This window comes from Engraulis encrasicolus, chromosome 14, assembly GCF_034702125.1.
Source record: "Engraulis encrasicolus isolate BLACKSEA-1 chromosome 14, IST_EnEncr_1.0, whole genome shotgun sequence".
NCBI lineage: Eukaryota > Metazoa > Chordata > Actinopteri > Clupeiformes > Engraulidae > Engraulis > Engraulis encrasicolus.
The window spans coordinates 51,155,131-51,171,003 of record NC_085870.1 but is presented as its reverse complement, the minus strand read 5'-3'; the positions used below and the strand labels follow the sequence as shown (position 1 = coordinate 51,171,003).

At 43.6% G+C, this 15,873-nt stretch overlaps 1 protein-coding gene across 2 annotated transcripts in view; it reads right to left on the bottom strand.

The window, feature by feature from the left end:
- Positions 1–8,480: 8,480 nt before the first annotated feature.
- Positions 8,481–15,873, bottom strand: part of poc1a (POC1 centriolar protein A) — a 37,689-nt gene continuing 30,296 nt past the window's right edge. The window contains exon 11 of one of the 2 annotated variants that reach the window (XM_063216060.1): positions 8,481–9,934. In XM_063216060.1, coding sequence (XP_063072130.1) covers positions 9,803–9,934 — 132 coding nt within the window. In that variant the 3' untranslated portion in view covers positions 8,481–9,802. Of the gene's footprint in view, positions 9,935–13,308; positions 13,532–15,873 lie in introns of those variants that run through there. The other variant, XM_063216061.1, reaches the window with a different exon arrangement.

Below are 15,873 nucleotides of genomic sequence, written 5' to 3'. Positions count from 1 at the left end.
CGTGATAGAAAAAAAATTAACCCTGGAGAAACCAGGTCATATCATCTGATTATTTAGCCTGCTAACTTTTCAAGACTGACAATAAAAGAACAACATTCTTTATGGAAAACCATATCGTCACTGTCAGGCAGAAACCTTGTAGGCCTATCTCCACTTTTCATTGTTTTTTACCTATTAATTTATAAATCACTATTTTCTAAATAAATAATCATTACAATATTAAAGTGGTTTATTAAATAATGTATCATACATATATCTACAATGTCTACCATATCTGATACTATCTACTACACTAATGCTTGAGCTGGCCTCGTCCCAGGCCAGACTCTTGACATGATGTGTGTGTACTCTACTTTACTTTAAAAAAACCTGAACCTTCTTAGCATCTGCACGTGTTGTTCTGTATATTTCCTGTGCACGTTGTTTCTGCTAGTGATGTTGGCTATGATTATGTCCTCGATTGTAAGTCGCTTTGGTTTAAAGCAGGGATGTCAAACTCAGGCCCGGGGGCCAAATTTGGCACGCGGAGCCATTTTATTCGGCCCGCGAGATCATTTCATAAGTGCATTACAGTTGGCCCTCATACACCATTCATGTATAGCGTAACATGATTTGAACATGAAATTTGCTCTGTCACAGGATGTGCAGACACATTCTAACTAACAAATATGATGGGAAAGAGTGTATGTGAAATCTAACTGTATGAAGTGCATGCTCAATTTCAGCTTTTAAAATAATTGTTGAGTTCGGCCCGCAACTTGGTTCCAGATTTTTATTTTGGCCCTCAGTCAATTTGAGTTTGACACCCCTGGTTTAAAGCGTCTCCCAAATGTAATGCAATGTAATGTTATATACTCATGGACTACTGAATTGAATTTTATAATGAATAAAGAATGAATACAATAATACAACAAACAGTGGCTATAGGAAATCTCTGCTGGACAGCAATGATATGACAAAAATCATTTAAAAATGGAAAGAAGGGACTACAGCACTGTATACTACATTTTGTGCTTCTGCAGTTTGTTGTTGCAAATTCCACAATATATATTTCCTTTTGACCACATTTGACCCTCCCAACATAGGAGTACAATACATGCAAGCTTCAGGTGCAAGCTGAACTGCTATCCCAACACATAGCTGACTCTCATATTACTTTTTATATTGACTTTAATAATACAGCATATACAGTGACTAGTGTGTGTGTGTGTGTGTGTGTGTGTGTGTGTGTGTGTGTGTGTGTGTGTGTGTGTGTGTGTGTGTGTGTGTGTGTGTGTGTGTGTGTGTGTGTGTGTGTGTGTGTGTGTGTGTGTGTGTGTGCGTGTGCGTGTCCAGTATGTACGTCGATACTGTGGCTTGTTTAGGTTGGAGAGGGCTGTCTGTGTGCTTACTGTGCTGTGCTATGACACTGCAGTATGAGCACAAGCGTGGGCCGCCATTGCTGCTGTGCTGCGTGACATTAGATGGAGAACGGCACAAAGAAAACAAATCAGCCATCAAAATGGACCAAAATTAATGATTGGGGTATATTTATGAATGTGTAAAAACAACATGTCTCGAAAGAGTTGGGACGGGGACAACAAAAGGCAGCAAATGTCGAGGAAGACTAAAAACAAAACACAAGACAACACTTAAACAGTTAAATACATTAACCGATGAGATGATTTTATATAAAAAGCAGTGTTAATTCTTATATTGGACATGATTTCACCAGCTTAAATGGTGGGTGTATTCCTTGTCATGTTTTGCAATGTTTTCCTTTCTGTAGTGCTTAGTGTGACAGATCTTGACCAAAAGCCCGCCATTTTATCACCTGCTGGTCCTTACGATGGAGTTAAACTGTTAAAAGAGAATGCATTTTGTCCTTACTATGTGGCAGTAATTGAAGATCTCCCTTCAATGCATGAGTGGCTTTAATTGCTGTTTAAAACCCAAAATATCATTCGACACTGTATTTAACTCTACAGATGAGTAAGAACAACTTAACGAATGCACTACTGCACCCCCATGCCATCATGGAGGCTGACTTTTTAAGTCAGCACTAACAGAAGTTGGATGGTCCATTTTCACTGTAGCACACAATGTGCAAGACACTATTATTTTCAAAGAGAATTGACTTCTGCAACTTCTGCTGACTTCTGTAAGCAAAGGACAGTTTCCCATGTCTTTTGGGTCTATTTCAAGTGAGCATGGGTGCATAAGAGAATGTTTATCATTTGCACATATGGGCAATGTTCAATAGCTGTGAGTCTTGGAGTGCTAGAGTGAGACTACAGCCAATATATATTTCATGATGTCATGAACCTATACAATGATAAAAATAATGATAAAAACATGTCTTATATACACTCAATCATGGTAAATCAAAGGGAATTCAAAAATGCAGGGGTGGAAAAGTAACTTTTTACTTTTACTCAATATTGTACTTGAGTAGCTTTTATGAATACTTTGTACTTTTTAAGTATTTTTTAAAATTAATACTTTTACTTGTACTTGAGTACATTTTGACCCAAGTACTTTACTCAGTTAGACTGGAACCTGGCCTGAGTACTGAGTAAAAAAAATTGACTGAGAGACAAAATGTCATGCACAATAATGCCACAATCCGCCAGAAATGAAAGATTGTGCAGGATGGCACACAGCATTTCCACTATTTTACTATCTTGTATCAATGTATTGGATGATGGCTGGTGCCAAGCAAGAGATAGAGGTTATGGAGGACGATATTCAAGAAAAATAAACATGACATTCTCAAGAGGAAAGCTAATTAAAAGTAACTAAGTACTTTTTACTCAAATTACATTTTAAGTGAAGTACTTTTTACTTTTACTTGAGTAGATTTTTAGATGGGTACTTTTACTTGTACTTGAGTAGAATTTAGGCAAAGTAAAGATACTTTTACTTGAGTACACATTTTCTGTACTCTTTCCACCTCTGCAAAAATGTATGTAATAAATCGAGCAACCTGCGTTAGTTCTGGCAGACCACGTAGTCAACGCTCCCTTTTGCCTATTGGCTGACGCCGACCTAACCCCTACAGCAGTCCTCTAATCAGCTGCGCTTTAGTTAATCAGCTGCTGCTTGCAATTGGATGCTGGCTTTTGGCACGCTTTATTTAAACTACCGAATTTGTTTTCCTGTCATTGCTTTTGCTGCTTGTTTTGCACCCACCACCTCCCCAGCTCCACAAGACTTATCATTGCCAAACAATGTCATACTGTTGTCATTGTTGCTTGCTCTGTTCTAGGGGGTATGTTGCCTTTCCAGCTAAATGGAAGGCACTCCACCTGAGGATAATGCTGTTCCCTGTCTTGGCTTCCATGGAGCTCATGGAGAAGCCAGGGAGCTTCCTCCGAACAGAGCCATACCGCCAAACACAAATATGCAATCAGAAATAAAGCTTCTGAAATGTATCTCTGTTTCTCGTCTCATTTTTGATCTGACAGAACTATGGTAATTATTCCCTCTGCATCTTTAATTCTGAGTGACTCAGCCTCTCTGTGATGGTCTTATAGGCTACCTGGACACTCGTATTGTCCATCAGTACAATTCATTTTGAAACGTTCTTCTTTGTTGTTTTATCTTATTTGGATGTATTTCACATTTCACTGATCCCCGTCCCAACTTATTTGAGACGTGTTGCATTTATCAAATTAGAAATGAGTATGCATGTCCCCCAAAACAATATTTTTTCTCGGTTTTAACACTCAATATGTTCTCTTTTCACTATTCTCCATCTAATGAATGGATTGAATGTTTTGAAAATGATAGCATTTTTATTTTATTCACAGTTTACCAAACGTCCCAACTTCACCGGAGTTGGGGTTTGTATGTAGTATATGCAGGGCTCTAAATTAACACCCGCAAACCCGCCAAATGCGTGTGAAATTTCATTTTGGCTAGTAGAGAAAATGATCTACACGCCAATTTGGCTGGTAGCGCCCGACTTGAGATAGGCCTACATGAACGCCTAACCGCTGCTTCTATGAACCCAACGACGGCAAGGTTTCCTACATTACCCATGGACACTTCCGTCATGTAAGCTACAGCCATTGGTTAGTCATTTAATCACAGTATCATAAGCCTTTCGCCTATTGGCTGCCTGCTTCACAGCGCGCACCAAAATCCCACTGCTTGTTTGAAGAGCAGATTTCAAAAGCGTCTCGCGCCAAAGCCAGTTCCAATAATATGACTAGCGCAGGTTACTTCTGTTTAGTAGGTTTTGTACGGGTGATAAAGAATGGCTAGGTTCGGTGGTGGTGAATGCTAGTAGGCTAATAATAACAGTAACAGATACGTTAAAATGGAGTGGTGGAGGAGCGAATAAGACCAGGACAGATGTGGAGATCTGTGCCTGTCAGTTTGAGCGTAGCTGTCAGTCAGAAGTCGTCTGACATTTTCTTAGCCTTGGCCCAATTGCATGTAGGCCTAGTTGCTGATTCGGAAAGCCCACGCCATCGGAAAAGGCAGACCTTGCATGGACGTGCGACTAGCCTAGGCCTACGTAAAAAAATAACAAAATAAAGTTATAACAAAAAAACTACCGACGCTATGGAAGTAACAAAGAAAGCCAACATTTCCGTGACAATGCGTAATCGCTACTTGTCATTTTGTTGCGCGTGGTATGAGCTGAGCTCCTGGAGGAAATGAAGGTGTCTAGCAGCAGGCTACTACTGTACATAAATGCATAAGACATCATACACTTTATTGCACAACGTGTGTGTGCGCGCGCGCACCTGTGTGTTCGTGTTCTCTCCTGTCAACTTCTCCTCCGCTCCCCTCTCTTCTGTGCATCTCGGCTGTTTGTGTGAGGTTTAGGTTTCTACTGTAGGCTTACAGTATGGTTATGTGAGGTTTGAGTGAGGGCGTGTGGGGATGTCAGGGTTTGTGGTGATGGCTGTATGTGTTTGGTTAGTGCTTTGTTAAAGGTCTGGCACATGTGATGTGATTCACTGTTTTCAGAGGAAATGAAAGAAAAACTAATGAAATGGATTGAGTAATAAAAATTAAACAGAAAAAGCATATTTTTGTAAAGTGTATAGGCCTATAGTATGTATAATAGTATGTATATTTTTTATGTGTGTTGTGGAAATAGTTCAATAAAACAATAATAAAAAACACAACGCATAGTTTATTTTGGCGAGATAAAAGAAATGGCTAGTTGAACTTCTGTTTGTCTGGTAAGAAAAAATGTCTACCTGGCTGGTGGTGGAAAAATGTGTATGTTATGCTTTGCTACTACGTATGTGTGTGATGTACTGTGTATTGTGTACTGTGGATCTAGCTATGCTGCTTGACACCTAAATTACCTCTACTCTACCCTACAATCTCATTAAAAAGAGCCAATCAAACCCACAGTGTACGGATATGTGACTAATATACTGTACTTAAGTTACCCTGGTGGCTAACTAAACATGCGTACGGTACATCCTTAACACCCACCCCCCCAAAAAAGTACACAAATCCTGATAAATGGTGAAACAAGTTTTTTGGTCTGGAACACCTGTTGGAACACCCAGGAAAGAAGACAAAAACCACAACTACAAAAGTTTAGTCGAACCTCTCAACTCGCACCACATCTATCTCCCCAATCTCTCCCATCCCCCCACAAGAGCAAGCTTGGTATGACAGAGAGAGAGAGAGAGAGGGGTGGGGGGTGGGTTGGAGTGGGCTATGGTGATGGGAGATCTGGTTTCGATTTCAGGCTCCTTAAATCTTTTTGAAAATAAATAATGAGTAGGCAAATTAGAGGCTAAGAGAAACAGGGAGAACAAAGCCAGGAGGGGGACATGGGAGTGTGTGTGTGTGTGTGTGTGTAGTGTGTGTGTAGTGTGTGTGTGTGTTGGCCGAGTTGGGGGGGTTTTCGTTTCGGTGACCGGAGGGGAACATGGAGTGTGTGTGTGTGTGTGTGTGTGTGTGTGTGTGTGTGTGTGTGTGTGTTGGCCGAGTTGGAGGGGGGATTTATTTCGGCGATGGTGGGTGGGGGCATGGAATGTGTGTGTGTGTGTGTGTGTGTGTTCTGCAAATGGTGGGGTGGGGGGCTTCGTTTCGGCGTCGGGTGAACTCTGGCACACTTGCTGCTCCACACTCCAGTGAAACAAAGCCAGCAGCATGAACGGAGCCGAGCGGAGGGATGAAAACGCATCCAGATGTTATCTCACCCTGGGGCCAATAGGAGCCAATAGGAGCAGAGGAGAGACAGAGCAGGGGAAGCATGAAAAGAGGAGGGGGGAGATGGGGGGGCTGAGAACAACGAGTGACAGATAGGGGAAGAGGAAGAGAATGAAAGAGGAAGAAAGAGAGAGAGGAAGAAAGAAAGAAAGAGAGAGAGGAAGAAAGAAAGAAAGAAAGAAAGAAAGAAAGAAAGAAAGAAAGAAAGAAAGAAAGCCCTAAAAAGCACTCCGGTTTCCAACTGATGGCCCAACCAATGCAGTGCATGTAGTCACCGCAAGTCACCACACACAGGAGTATGGCGCACATCATCTAATAATTGAATTTATTACAGCGCATGTATACTTGGATTTCTCGAGAAGTCTAGTTCAGAGCTTAGTCCGATTAATGGCAATATCTCGATTATGCTGGGCATGTATATGTAGTGAGTGTCTGGTGTCTAGTATGGATTCCTGAAGCTTCTATGGCCATATTCGACACGTTCACTTGTTGACTACACAGTGTACTAAGTTATATACAGAATAAAACAACAAAACTTACATCCTGTGGAGGAAACTACATAGTGAACATTGGACACAACTCCACTCTAACAGTCAACATGTGTTGCTTGAAGCCCTAGGACTTCTCTTATTCCACAGGATTCTTTCATCTCCCCCCTCTCGCTCTCGCTCCCTCTCTTTCTCTCGCTCTTTCTCTCTCTCCAGGAAGTACGCAAAAACCCAACTCCAAAAGACCAGAAAGGGGGGTGGTACAAAGAGGGGGTCTCAAACTGGCCAGTAATTAAATCCAGACTCCTGTGTTTTTAAAGCACTCCTCTTTCACAGCATCATCCCCCAGGGCTGCCATTACATTGGTGGAGACCCCCCCCCCCAAAAAAAAAAACAGGAAAGGAAATGATAGCATGTTGAAGGCGTTTTTTTTTTCTGGTGATAGTTGTTTCATCCACACATTTAGATTTTGCAAAATCAAGAAGTCCTCATTATCCACGAAAATTCATATATGCTCGAACAACAGACTGGTTTGTAAAGATTGGCGAATGGCCAACTGTTGGTCAAAGCAAAGCAAACAATTACTACAATTTGTTATCATATCTCGCATATCATCAGTGTCGGGCAAGAAACCTTGTACCTGCACTTTTCATTGTTTTTTTACACATTTAAAGAGTTTATCATACACACATATTCAGAAACTGACCAGAAGTACCGATTTGTATTTTATAATGAATAAATAACGATATATTCAATAACGAATATAATATAATGATAATTAAATAAAACAATGGAAATGCAAGGTTTCTGCTAGACAGCAATGTTATGCTTTCTTATACACGGTGTGTAGACATGACATGCTACTTCCTACTACAACGTAGTTAGGCGTCTGGTACTGCACAGATTCATGCTTTCATACAGCCCTGATCATTTCAGATGGGAGGAATCAGTGCTGGAGCTCCATCCATGACCTACAGTAGATCCATTCTAGATTTGCCTCCTCCGCAGTCTGGCCAAGTTTAGGGCCAAGAGCTAAACATGACCAAGCAGCGCTCATGTGGTGTTTATTTTTCCCTTTTCCATTTTTTCCCCCTTTGCCAGCGAACAGCCAACTGTTTTAAAAAGCCCAGCATGCTGATGAGACAGAATGTGGTCTAACTGAACTCCCTCGCTCCTTCCCTCTCCCAGGCATGATGAGCTCAGCTGGGCTGCCCCCCCCCCCCCCCCCCCTCTGGACGCCACGAGACCTCAGAACATCACAACACACTTGGCCACAACACAGCACTGCACTGCCTCTTGGAGTGATGTCATCGCTCCATGTTTATGTTTGTAAAACTCCACAGACGGTTCTCTTCAGAGCAAACTTCAACAGGACTAACTCAAAACACCACATTATAAACAACTAAACTATTTGGCTGAAATGTTAAAAATACAACAGTGCCTCCTCTCTCAGGAAGCATGTATTGTGCATTTTGTTTATTCTTAGTCAAGACTGTTACATCAATTGTTTGAAACATGCGTATAATTTTCCTTATAAGAACTCCACTTTTAAAGGGAAACAGTACTCACGTTTAAACAGTCAAGTTTTACAGAATCTAGCCCATTTCCAAATCTGGCAGTAGTGACGAAGAGCAGAGGAGCACTTTAACCATTATCTTGCCATTTCAGCATCACTGGATCCGATTACACCAGAACTGCTCTTCCTCTAATTCAATAACTCATGCTAACCTGATAGCCAGAGTGCTACCGTTGGTCTTGTATGACCATGCTGTGTATTGTAAAGGTTTTTTGTCATAAAATGGACGATAAAAAGGCACAATATTTAATTTTCATTTTATTATTTCATAAACTTATTAAACATATTTTGTCTGACAATCTTCACACTTAAAATAATTCCACTCTTGCCTCAAGCTGTGCTTTGTAAAAACACAAGATCAGGAAGCAATTAATTTAAGCCTATCACACAACAAAAACAAACAAAGTAGAATGCACCCAGTAACACCACACTAAACAAACGAAAGAGCCTCTAATGGAAGCTCAAGTTTCACTGCAGATCAGCATTAAGGCACCCAAACATTGGGACTGTTGAGTTCCATGGTTAACTTACCGTAATATAACTTAACAGAAAAAGCAGGAATGAAGAAGTGCCGATGCCAAGTTTAATTCAGCTGATCCAGTCAAACGTGTGTTGTACATGTGTTTCATTTGACTGAGGCATCGGGGTGTTTACCATTAACATTTACGTTGATTTTCATGGCTAAGCATAACTGAGGGAACCACTTCTGTTCAGCAGACAACCTTCTCTCTGCCAATTCCTCAAAGCCCAAACATTTGTTGTGGACGTTTGACAGTTTTTGTGTAATTTTCCATACCCCTCTCCAGTTCGCTTACTTTCTAGTAAAACAAATCTAAACAGCAACAATAATAAAATCCCACGGATGTTGTCCAAGCATAACACCATACCTAGAAATAAGGAACAGTTTGACGTCCGAGTGGTTTTTCAAGAGATGTAAGCCACAGGTCCACAAGATGTAGATGAGCTCTACATACTATACGTATGTGCTTTGAAAGTTCAAAGTTCAACGTTTCTCAGGCATCAGGCTGGAAAGAACGGAGAGGAGAGGTGACCAAAACAATGGCAGGGGTGTGTGTGTGTATGTGTGTGTATGTGTGTGTGTGTGTGTGTGTGTGTGTGTGTGTGTGTGTGTGTGTGTGTGTGTGTGTGTGTGTGTGTGTGTGTGTGTGTGTGTGTGTGTGTGTGTGTGTGTGGGGCATGAGTCACCAAGTGGGGAAATAAGGAGCAGGGGTACAGCAGGTAAGGGCTCTTTCCAATATCCTGACTCCCGTCCTCAACCTGTGCTTGTGAGAAACTTTTGAGGAACTCCCCTTTCAACATTCTGATTGCAAATGAAAAAAATGACATTTCAATTGTGCTTTTGCAAGATATCGAATGACATTTCTGTCCTCCATGACGCCTTGTGGCATTGTCATGAGGCCACAAGCACTTGGGGAGGCCGGGAGTTAGGATGTTGGAAAGGACCCCAAGTCTCTCATCCTCTCAGCTAAGGAGATCCAGCCTTCACACCTGGCCTCCCTGGCCTTTTGTCCTTCAGGTTCCAGCTAGAGATGCATCCTTCTCCCCTTCACTGGCCGGCCTGCTGCTCTTGCTGCTGCTGGAGTTGCTGCTGCTGCAGCGCAATCTTCTGTTGGTTGTCAATACACTCCTTCAGCTTGTCCTCTGTCAGAGTGAGCCTCTGTTCCAGAATCGCCACCGTCTGAGGAGAGAGAGAGAGAGAGAGAGAGAGAGAGAGAGAGAGAGAGAGAGAGAGAGAGAGAGAGAGAGAGAGAGAGAGAGAGAGAGAGAGAGAGAGAGAGAGAGAGAAAAGTAGGAACATGAGGAATAGGAGGAGGAGAGAGCAACAGTTTGAGAGAGTGAAAAAGAAGGCAGAAGGACAGAGAAGGGGATGGGGGACAAGAGGATAGAGACAGCGATGGAGAGAGAGAGAGAGAGAGAGAGAGAGAGAGAGAGAGAGAGAGAGAGAGAGAGAGAGAGAGAGAGAGAGAGAGAGAGAGAGAGAGCAAGAGAGAAGAAGAGGGGATTGGTAATGATACGGCGTCACAAAAATGCATGAATGCGGCCGTTTCAGCTCGTCCAACAGATGTGCCGTTATTCCGGCACGGAGACAATCCCGGCGATTATGACGGGCGGAATGCACTCTGTTTCTTGGTTGCCTCTCTGGCTTGTTGGCGTGTTGTGTCCTGAGTGGTGGGGAGAGTGAGAGCAAACACACTGCCCCCCCTCTGAAGTAGAGAGGCCTTGTCACGCACTGTCTTATTGTACTGTAAAGCTACCACGTGAAATATGACATATTTCCCATGCACCAATTAAAAAGCGGATCTCCCCCCCCCCCCCCCCCCCCCCCCCCCCCCCCCCCCCCCCCCCCCCCCCCCCCCCCGCCCCCCCCCCCCCCAATCCTTGAATCCTATGCTGAAATATCAATACTACGACTACTGCTACTACTACTACTGCTACTACTACAACATTTTAAAAATTCTCCTGATGCCTGATGAAGACATTGCCGGTCAAAACGTTGTGACAGTTTACACTTAATAAATCACAGCAAGGGAGCCTCTGTGGAATGTGGATATTTCTTATTTTTTTGACGTAATGTTCCATTGGTATATTTGGGCATTTTTAGGTGAAACTACGATCTGACAGTTCAATGGCAGTCTATTAGAAATCCGGCGCATTACGGCTTTCTAGCTGTAATCAGATATTAAATATTGTTATTTTTGTAGATCTTAATATATGGTCAGCAAGAAGACAAGTAATATGATCTCCCAAGTATTACAGAGGATCTGTAACGGTCAAATCCCTTAACGAGGGCTGAAATCAAAGTGTTTAAAAGAAGACGTTTCTTGCTGTCAGGATAGACTGTTGCGTTTATTTGAACAAAAATAAATGTGCACATGGGCAAACAAACATAACACGAACTGACATATTAACACAAACCAAATTTCCACACTCTTCCGGCAACAATGTTTCAAAACACATGCTACACTTGCTGCTCTCATCAACAGCTTCATGGACACTGCTCCCTTCGGTTACCAGCAGTTCCAAATTTCACATCATAGAGTCAGCTACTCAGGTAATTAGCTGCAAGCTCCAACCTCCTCGTCACCACTAACCTGGGTTTTTTAAACCATACGCTTTTGCGTAACACTGCGGCAAGGAAACGAAGAACGTCAGTGAAGGAGTCTAATGTTTGCGAGCTTGCTGGAATGTACAAACATTTGGGAGACACTGTGTTTGCGGGCCTGTGTGTGCCCGCGTGTGAGTGTATGCGTGTTTGCGCGTGCACTTGCTGCCAGTTTCAGTCTCACAGTGCGCAATAAGCACATGAAATAAATAGAGCAATTGTCCATCGCATAGTCTTTATAAAAACAGTCAAGTTTGAAATGTGCGTCTATCGCTTCGTTGAAAAATGAACGGTGGGAGGGGTGAACAAGGTTTAAGTTTGAACTGCGAGTCCCCTCAGCCCTCTTCCGTTCAGGAGTAATGTCCTGCCAGATGTAACGTACATTGACTGGACCGTACGGATGGCAAGGTGAGGGTAGGATAAGGTAGGCAAGATTGACTGCCAATTTATTTGACTTTGGTGCTTCACCATTGATTCTCCAATCATTTATGAAAGTAAAACTGAATCCATGTACACAGCTGCGATGACTCGAATCTGCTTTTTGCTCGGTATGAAAATTAAAACGGAAAACAAAAGATTGGCCCAATGTGATGACTAGAAGAACATGATTTTCCAATGAAAAGCGATATGCTCATGAAAATGGATCGTGCTGAGCGTATTGAGACAAAAATACCACAGTAAAAATATACCCCTCTCTCCCCTATGATCACCCCTTTTAGGAGGAGAGCCGGCATAAAGTCGATATACGACATCAAGGTATCCTTTGAGTTCTATTTATGGCCAGAAGTGCTGTCTGACCTTACGGTAAGATCGGCTCTCACAGGAGCAGAGTTCCTCAACAACAAACTGGATTCCTACTCATCTTACCGGGCTGAGAGAGGGAGGGCAAGGGGAGGGCAGGAAAGAGGAAAACAGAACAGAAAGAGTGGGGGAGGAAGAAAAAAAGGGTGAGTGATACAGAGTGATACAGAGAGAGAGAGAGAGAGAGAGAGAGAGAGAGAGAGAGAGAGAGGGAGGGAGGGAGAGGGAGAGAGAGAGAGAGAGAGAGAGAGAGGGAGGGAGAGAGAGAGAGAGAGAGCAAAAAAGGGGAGTGCGAAGGAGGCAGAAAGGAAGAGGGACTGAAAGAGATAACAAGTGAGAAGAAAAACATAGAAAGGAAGAAAGGAAGAAAGAAAGTGAAGAAGAGAAAAAGATAGAAAGGGAAGGAAGGAGCAAGAGAAGGATGGAGGGAGGGCAGGAGGGATGTTGTATGAGGGGAGGGAGAGCAGCTATTCAGAGAGCCTGCCTGGCTGGCTGGCTGGCTGGGTGATCGGGGGCGTGCTGTAGTGACTGCGGCTCTGGGTTACCTCGACCCTGGGCTGACCCCTGCGCACATGTGGACGCGCGGATCCAAGCGAGTAGGCGAGACGGAGACATGGCAAGGCCGGGCCAGGCCAGCGTGCAGTAAACAGGCTTCCGGAGCGCCCATCCACCCACCCCTCCATCCTCTCTCCCCCCTGCGCAACCCCCTCCACCCCACACTTCCCCTCTCTCTCTCCTCTCCCCTCACCCCCAGCCTGTGCCCACCTCCCCTCCCCCACTGCCCCCTCTCCTCTCCTCTCCTGGCCCCTCTCTCCCCATGGGGGCTGGGGCCTGGGCTCGATAACATCTGCTGGTATTTCACGCTGCAGGGAAAAGGGTTTTGCATTTCCTTCCTCTGCGAGTGTGCTTTTTCAATCAATACTGCTGTGCCTGTCACGCTCATCTGAGAGCCAGAAAGAGGGAGAGAGAGATGAAAACAGCCCTGACTCTTGAGTCATTTTGTTTGCTGAAAAGCAAAACGCGATTTGTTGCAGAGGACCGTCTGTCTATTTACACATAAAAAGGCAGTGGAGAAAAAAGGTACAAGCATCGGAACGCGTGCATAGTTCAGCCCTTTAAAAAAATAATTTTATTTTGCTTCAATAAATACATGTTCCAGCTGGCAGCAATCAGCAATCCCTTCAAATTGGTTTTCAGCTTTGTCACCGTTCCCACTGCAATCACTTTGGCTCACTCCACTTGTCCCGATCCAGACTTTATCTCTCCATTTAGATAGCACAGCAAAGGACTTCAGTGTTCACTATTCCCATTGGCCATATGTTACCAACTTAGTTTGGAGGTAGCAGTTCGCACTGTTGGATAGGAGTTCAGCTGACAAAAACAAAAAAGTGAAAATCCCATATGAGCTAACATGGCTCTGAACATGACTCCAAACAATATTGTTCAGGCTCTCGTTGCTGGAATAGCAATGAATATGTGAACGGCATTACTCTCCGAGGTGAAAACGATACGAACGTAGTCAAGGAAGGTGCAGCGTTGCCTGAATATGAGAAACATGTAAAGCAAAGTAAAGTTTCAAAGCATTTTTAGAAATGTTTCAGTATACAAAAACTTTTCATTGGATCTTGTCAAGGTGGTAGGTGTTTGTTGTCAAGGTGGCCGCCCCAACTGTAAGAGCTGTAGGAAACAATGAAAGAACTGTCAAGTTATGGTTCATGGCTATAGTTTTAGGTGTAAACAGCGCTGGAAGGATACGGAAGTAGAACAAACAGACCCATCCTACGACCTATTGACCCGTTGTACCCTTTCAAAGGTACAATACACAAACAGAGAGGAATGGAACTGGAAGAGGAAGGAGGAGGAGGAGGAGGAGGGAGAGGAGGAAGAGGGAGAGGAGGAGGGAGAGGAGGAGGAGGGAGAGGAGGAAGAGGGAGAGGAGGAAGAGGAGGAGGGGGTGGAGGAGTAGGAGGAAGAGGAGGAGGAGGAAGATTAGGAGGAGGAGGAGGGAAAACAAAGTAGTCAAAGGAAACGTCGCATCTAGCAAGTTAAATTATGCAAATGTTGCTCTGGGCTCTTCCCTTGCCTTCCTGAGGGCAAAAGGCTCCATAAAACACTACAGAGGAGGTGCAATATGCAATCCCATCCCATCAGCGGAAGGAAACGTTGGTTTGGGCCAAGGCCCATCAAGGCTAGGACTGTTTACCACATGCCAGAGAAGAAAGGGGAAGAACACACACACGCACACACGCACACACGCGCACACACGCACACACGCACACACGCACACACACACACACACACACACACGCACACACGCACACACGCACACACGCACACACACACACACACACACACACACACACACACACACACGCTTCCTCCCCAATGAGAACCATGTGCTACACATCCACTGCCCCCTCTTGCCCCTTGGGGAAGCAGCACAGACCCCTAATCTTGCTCTTACCACTGACTGCAAACACAAACACATGTCTACAGTACATGTCCCCCTCCCTTCTATGTCATCACCGACTTTAAGAAGACTGGCCACTTCCCCAATTGCACTCTAAGCATTTTGCTACCATTGTTGACTATTATGAGTGTAACTAGCGTCCATCTCTGTATACTCACTGGCCACATTATTATTCACACCTTTCCAACTGCTTATTGGCGCAAATTTCTCATCAGCCAAGCACTGAATGCATTTAGGCATATAGACATGGTCAAGACAATCTGATGCAGTTCAAACTGAGCATCAGAATGGGGAAGAAAGGTGATTTAAGTAACTTTGGTTGTTGATGCCAGATGGACTTGGTTTGAATATTTCAGAAACTGCTGATCTACTGGGATATTCATGCACAATCAGCTCTAGGGTTTACAGAGAATGGACCAAAAAAAAAGAAAATATCGAGTGAGCAGCAGCTCTGTGGGCGAAAAGTGCCTTGTTGATGCCGGTCAGAGGAGAATGGCCAGGCTGGTGTGAGCTGATACAAAGGTAACAGTAACGGTACCACTCCTTACAACCGATGTATGCATAAGAGCATCTCTGAATGCACATCACGTAGAACTTGAGGCAGATGGGCTACAGCAGCATAAGACCACACAGGGTGCCATTTCTGTCAGCTAAGAACAGGTAAATGAGGCAATCATTCGCACAGGCTCACAAAAATTTGACAATTAAAGATTGGAAAAATGTTGCTTGGTCTGATGAGTCTTGATTTCTGCTGCAATACTCGAATGGTATGGTCAGAATTTGCTGACAACAACTTAAAAACGTGGATACAACCCGTCTTGTTTCAATGGTACAGGCTGGTGGTGTAATGGTGGAGGGATATTTTCTTGCCACAATTTGGGCCCATTGATGCCGGATGCATTGCTGAGTAGCGCAACATTGACCCTAGCACCTGAAGCTACATCACGCTGGTAATTAGTTCAAAGTGTTATGAAACGTTTAACTGATTCTTGAGAAAGTGGCTAAAACAGGTTGTAATGTTGACAGAAAAAAACAAAGTGAATTACAAAATGATATGGTATATCCTCGTAGACTAAGGTCTTGGCTTTTCAGAAATGCACAAGGCCAATCTCCCCATTATGTATTTTTTTCAGAAATCAGGCTTTTCTCCGATCATACCTTGTTTTTTGTCAACACCGTCAGACACAATTAAAAGTTATTAAAATTGTATTGATTTGGTTGCATATGTATCTGGAGTTTTTAA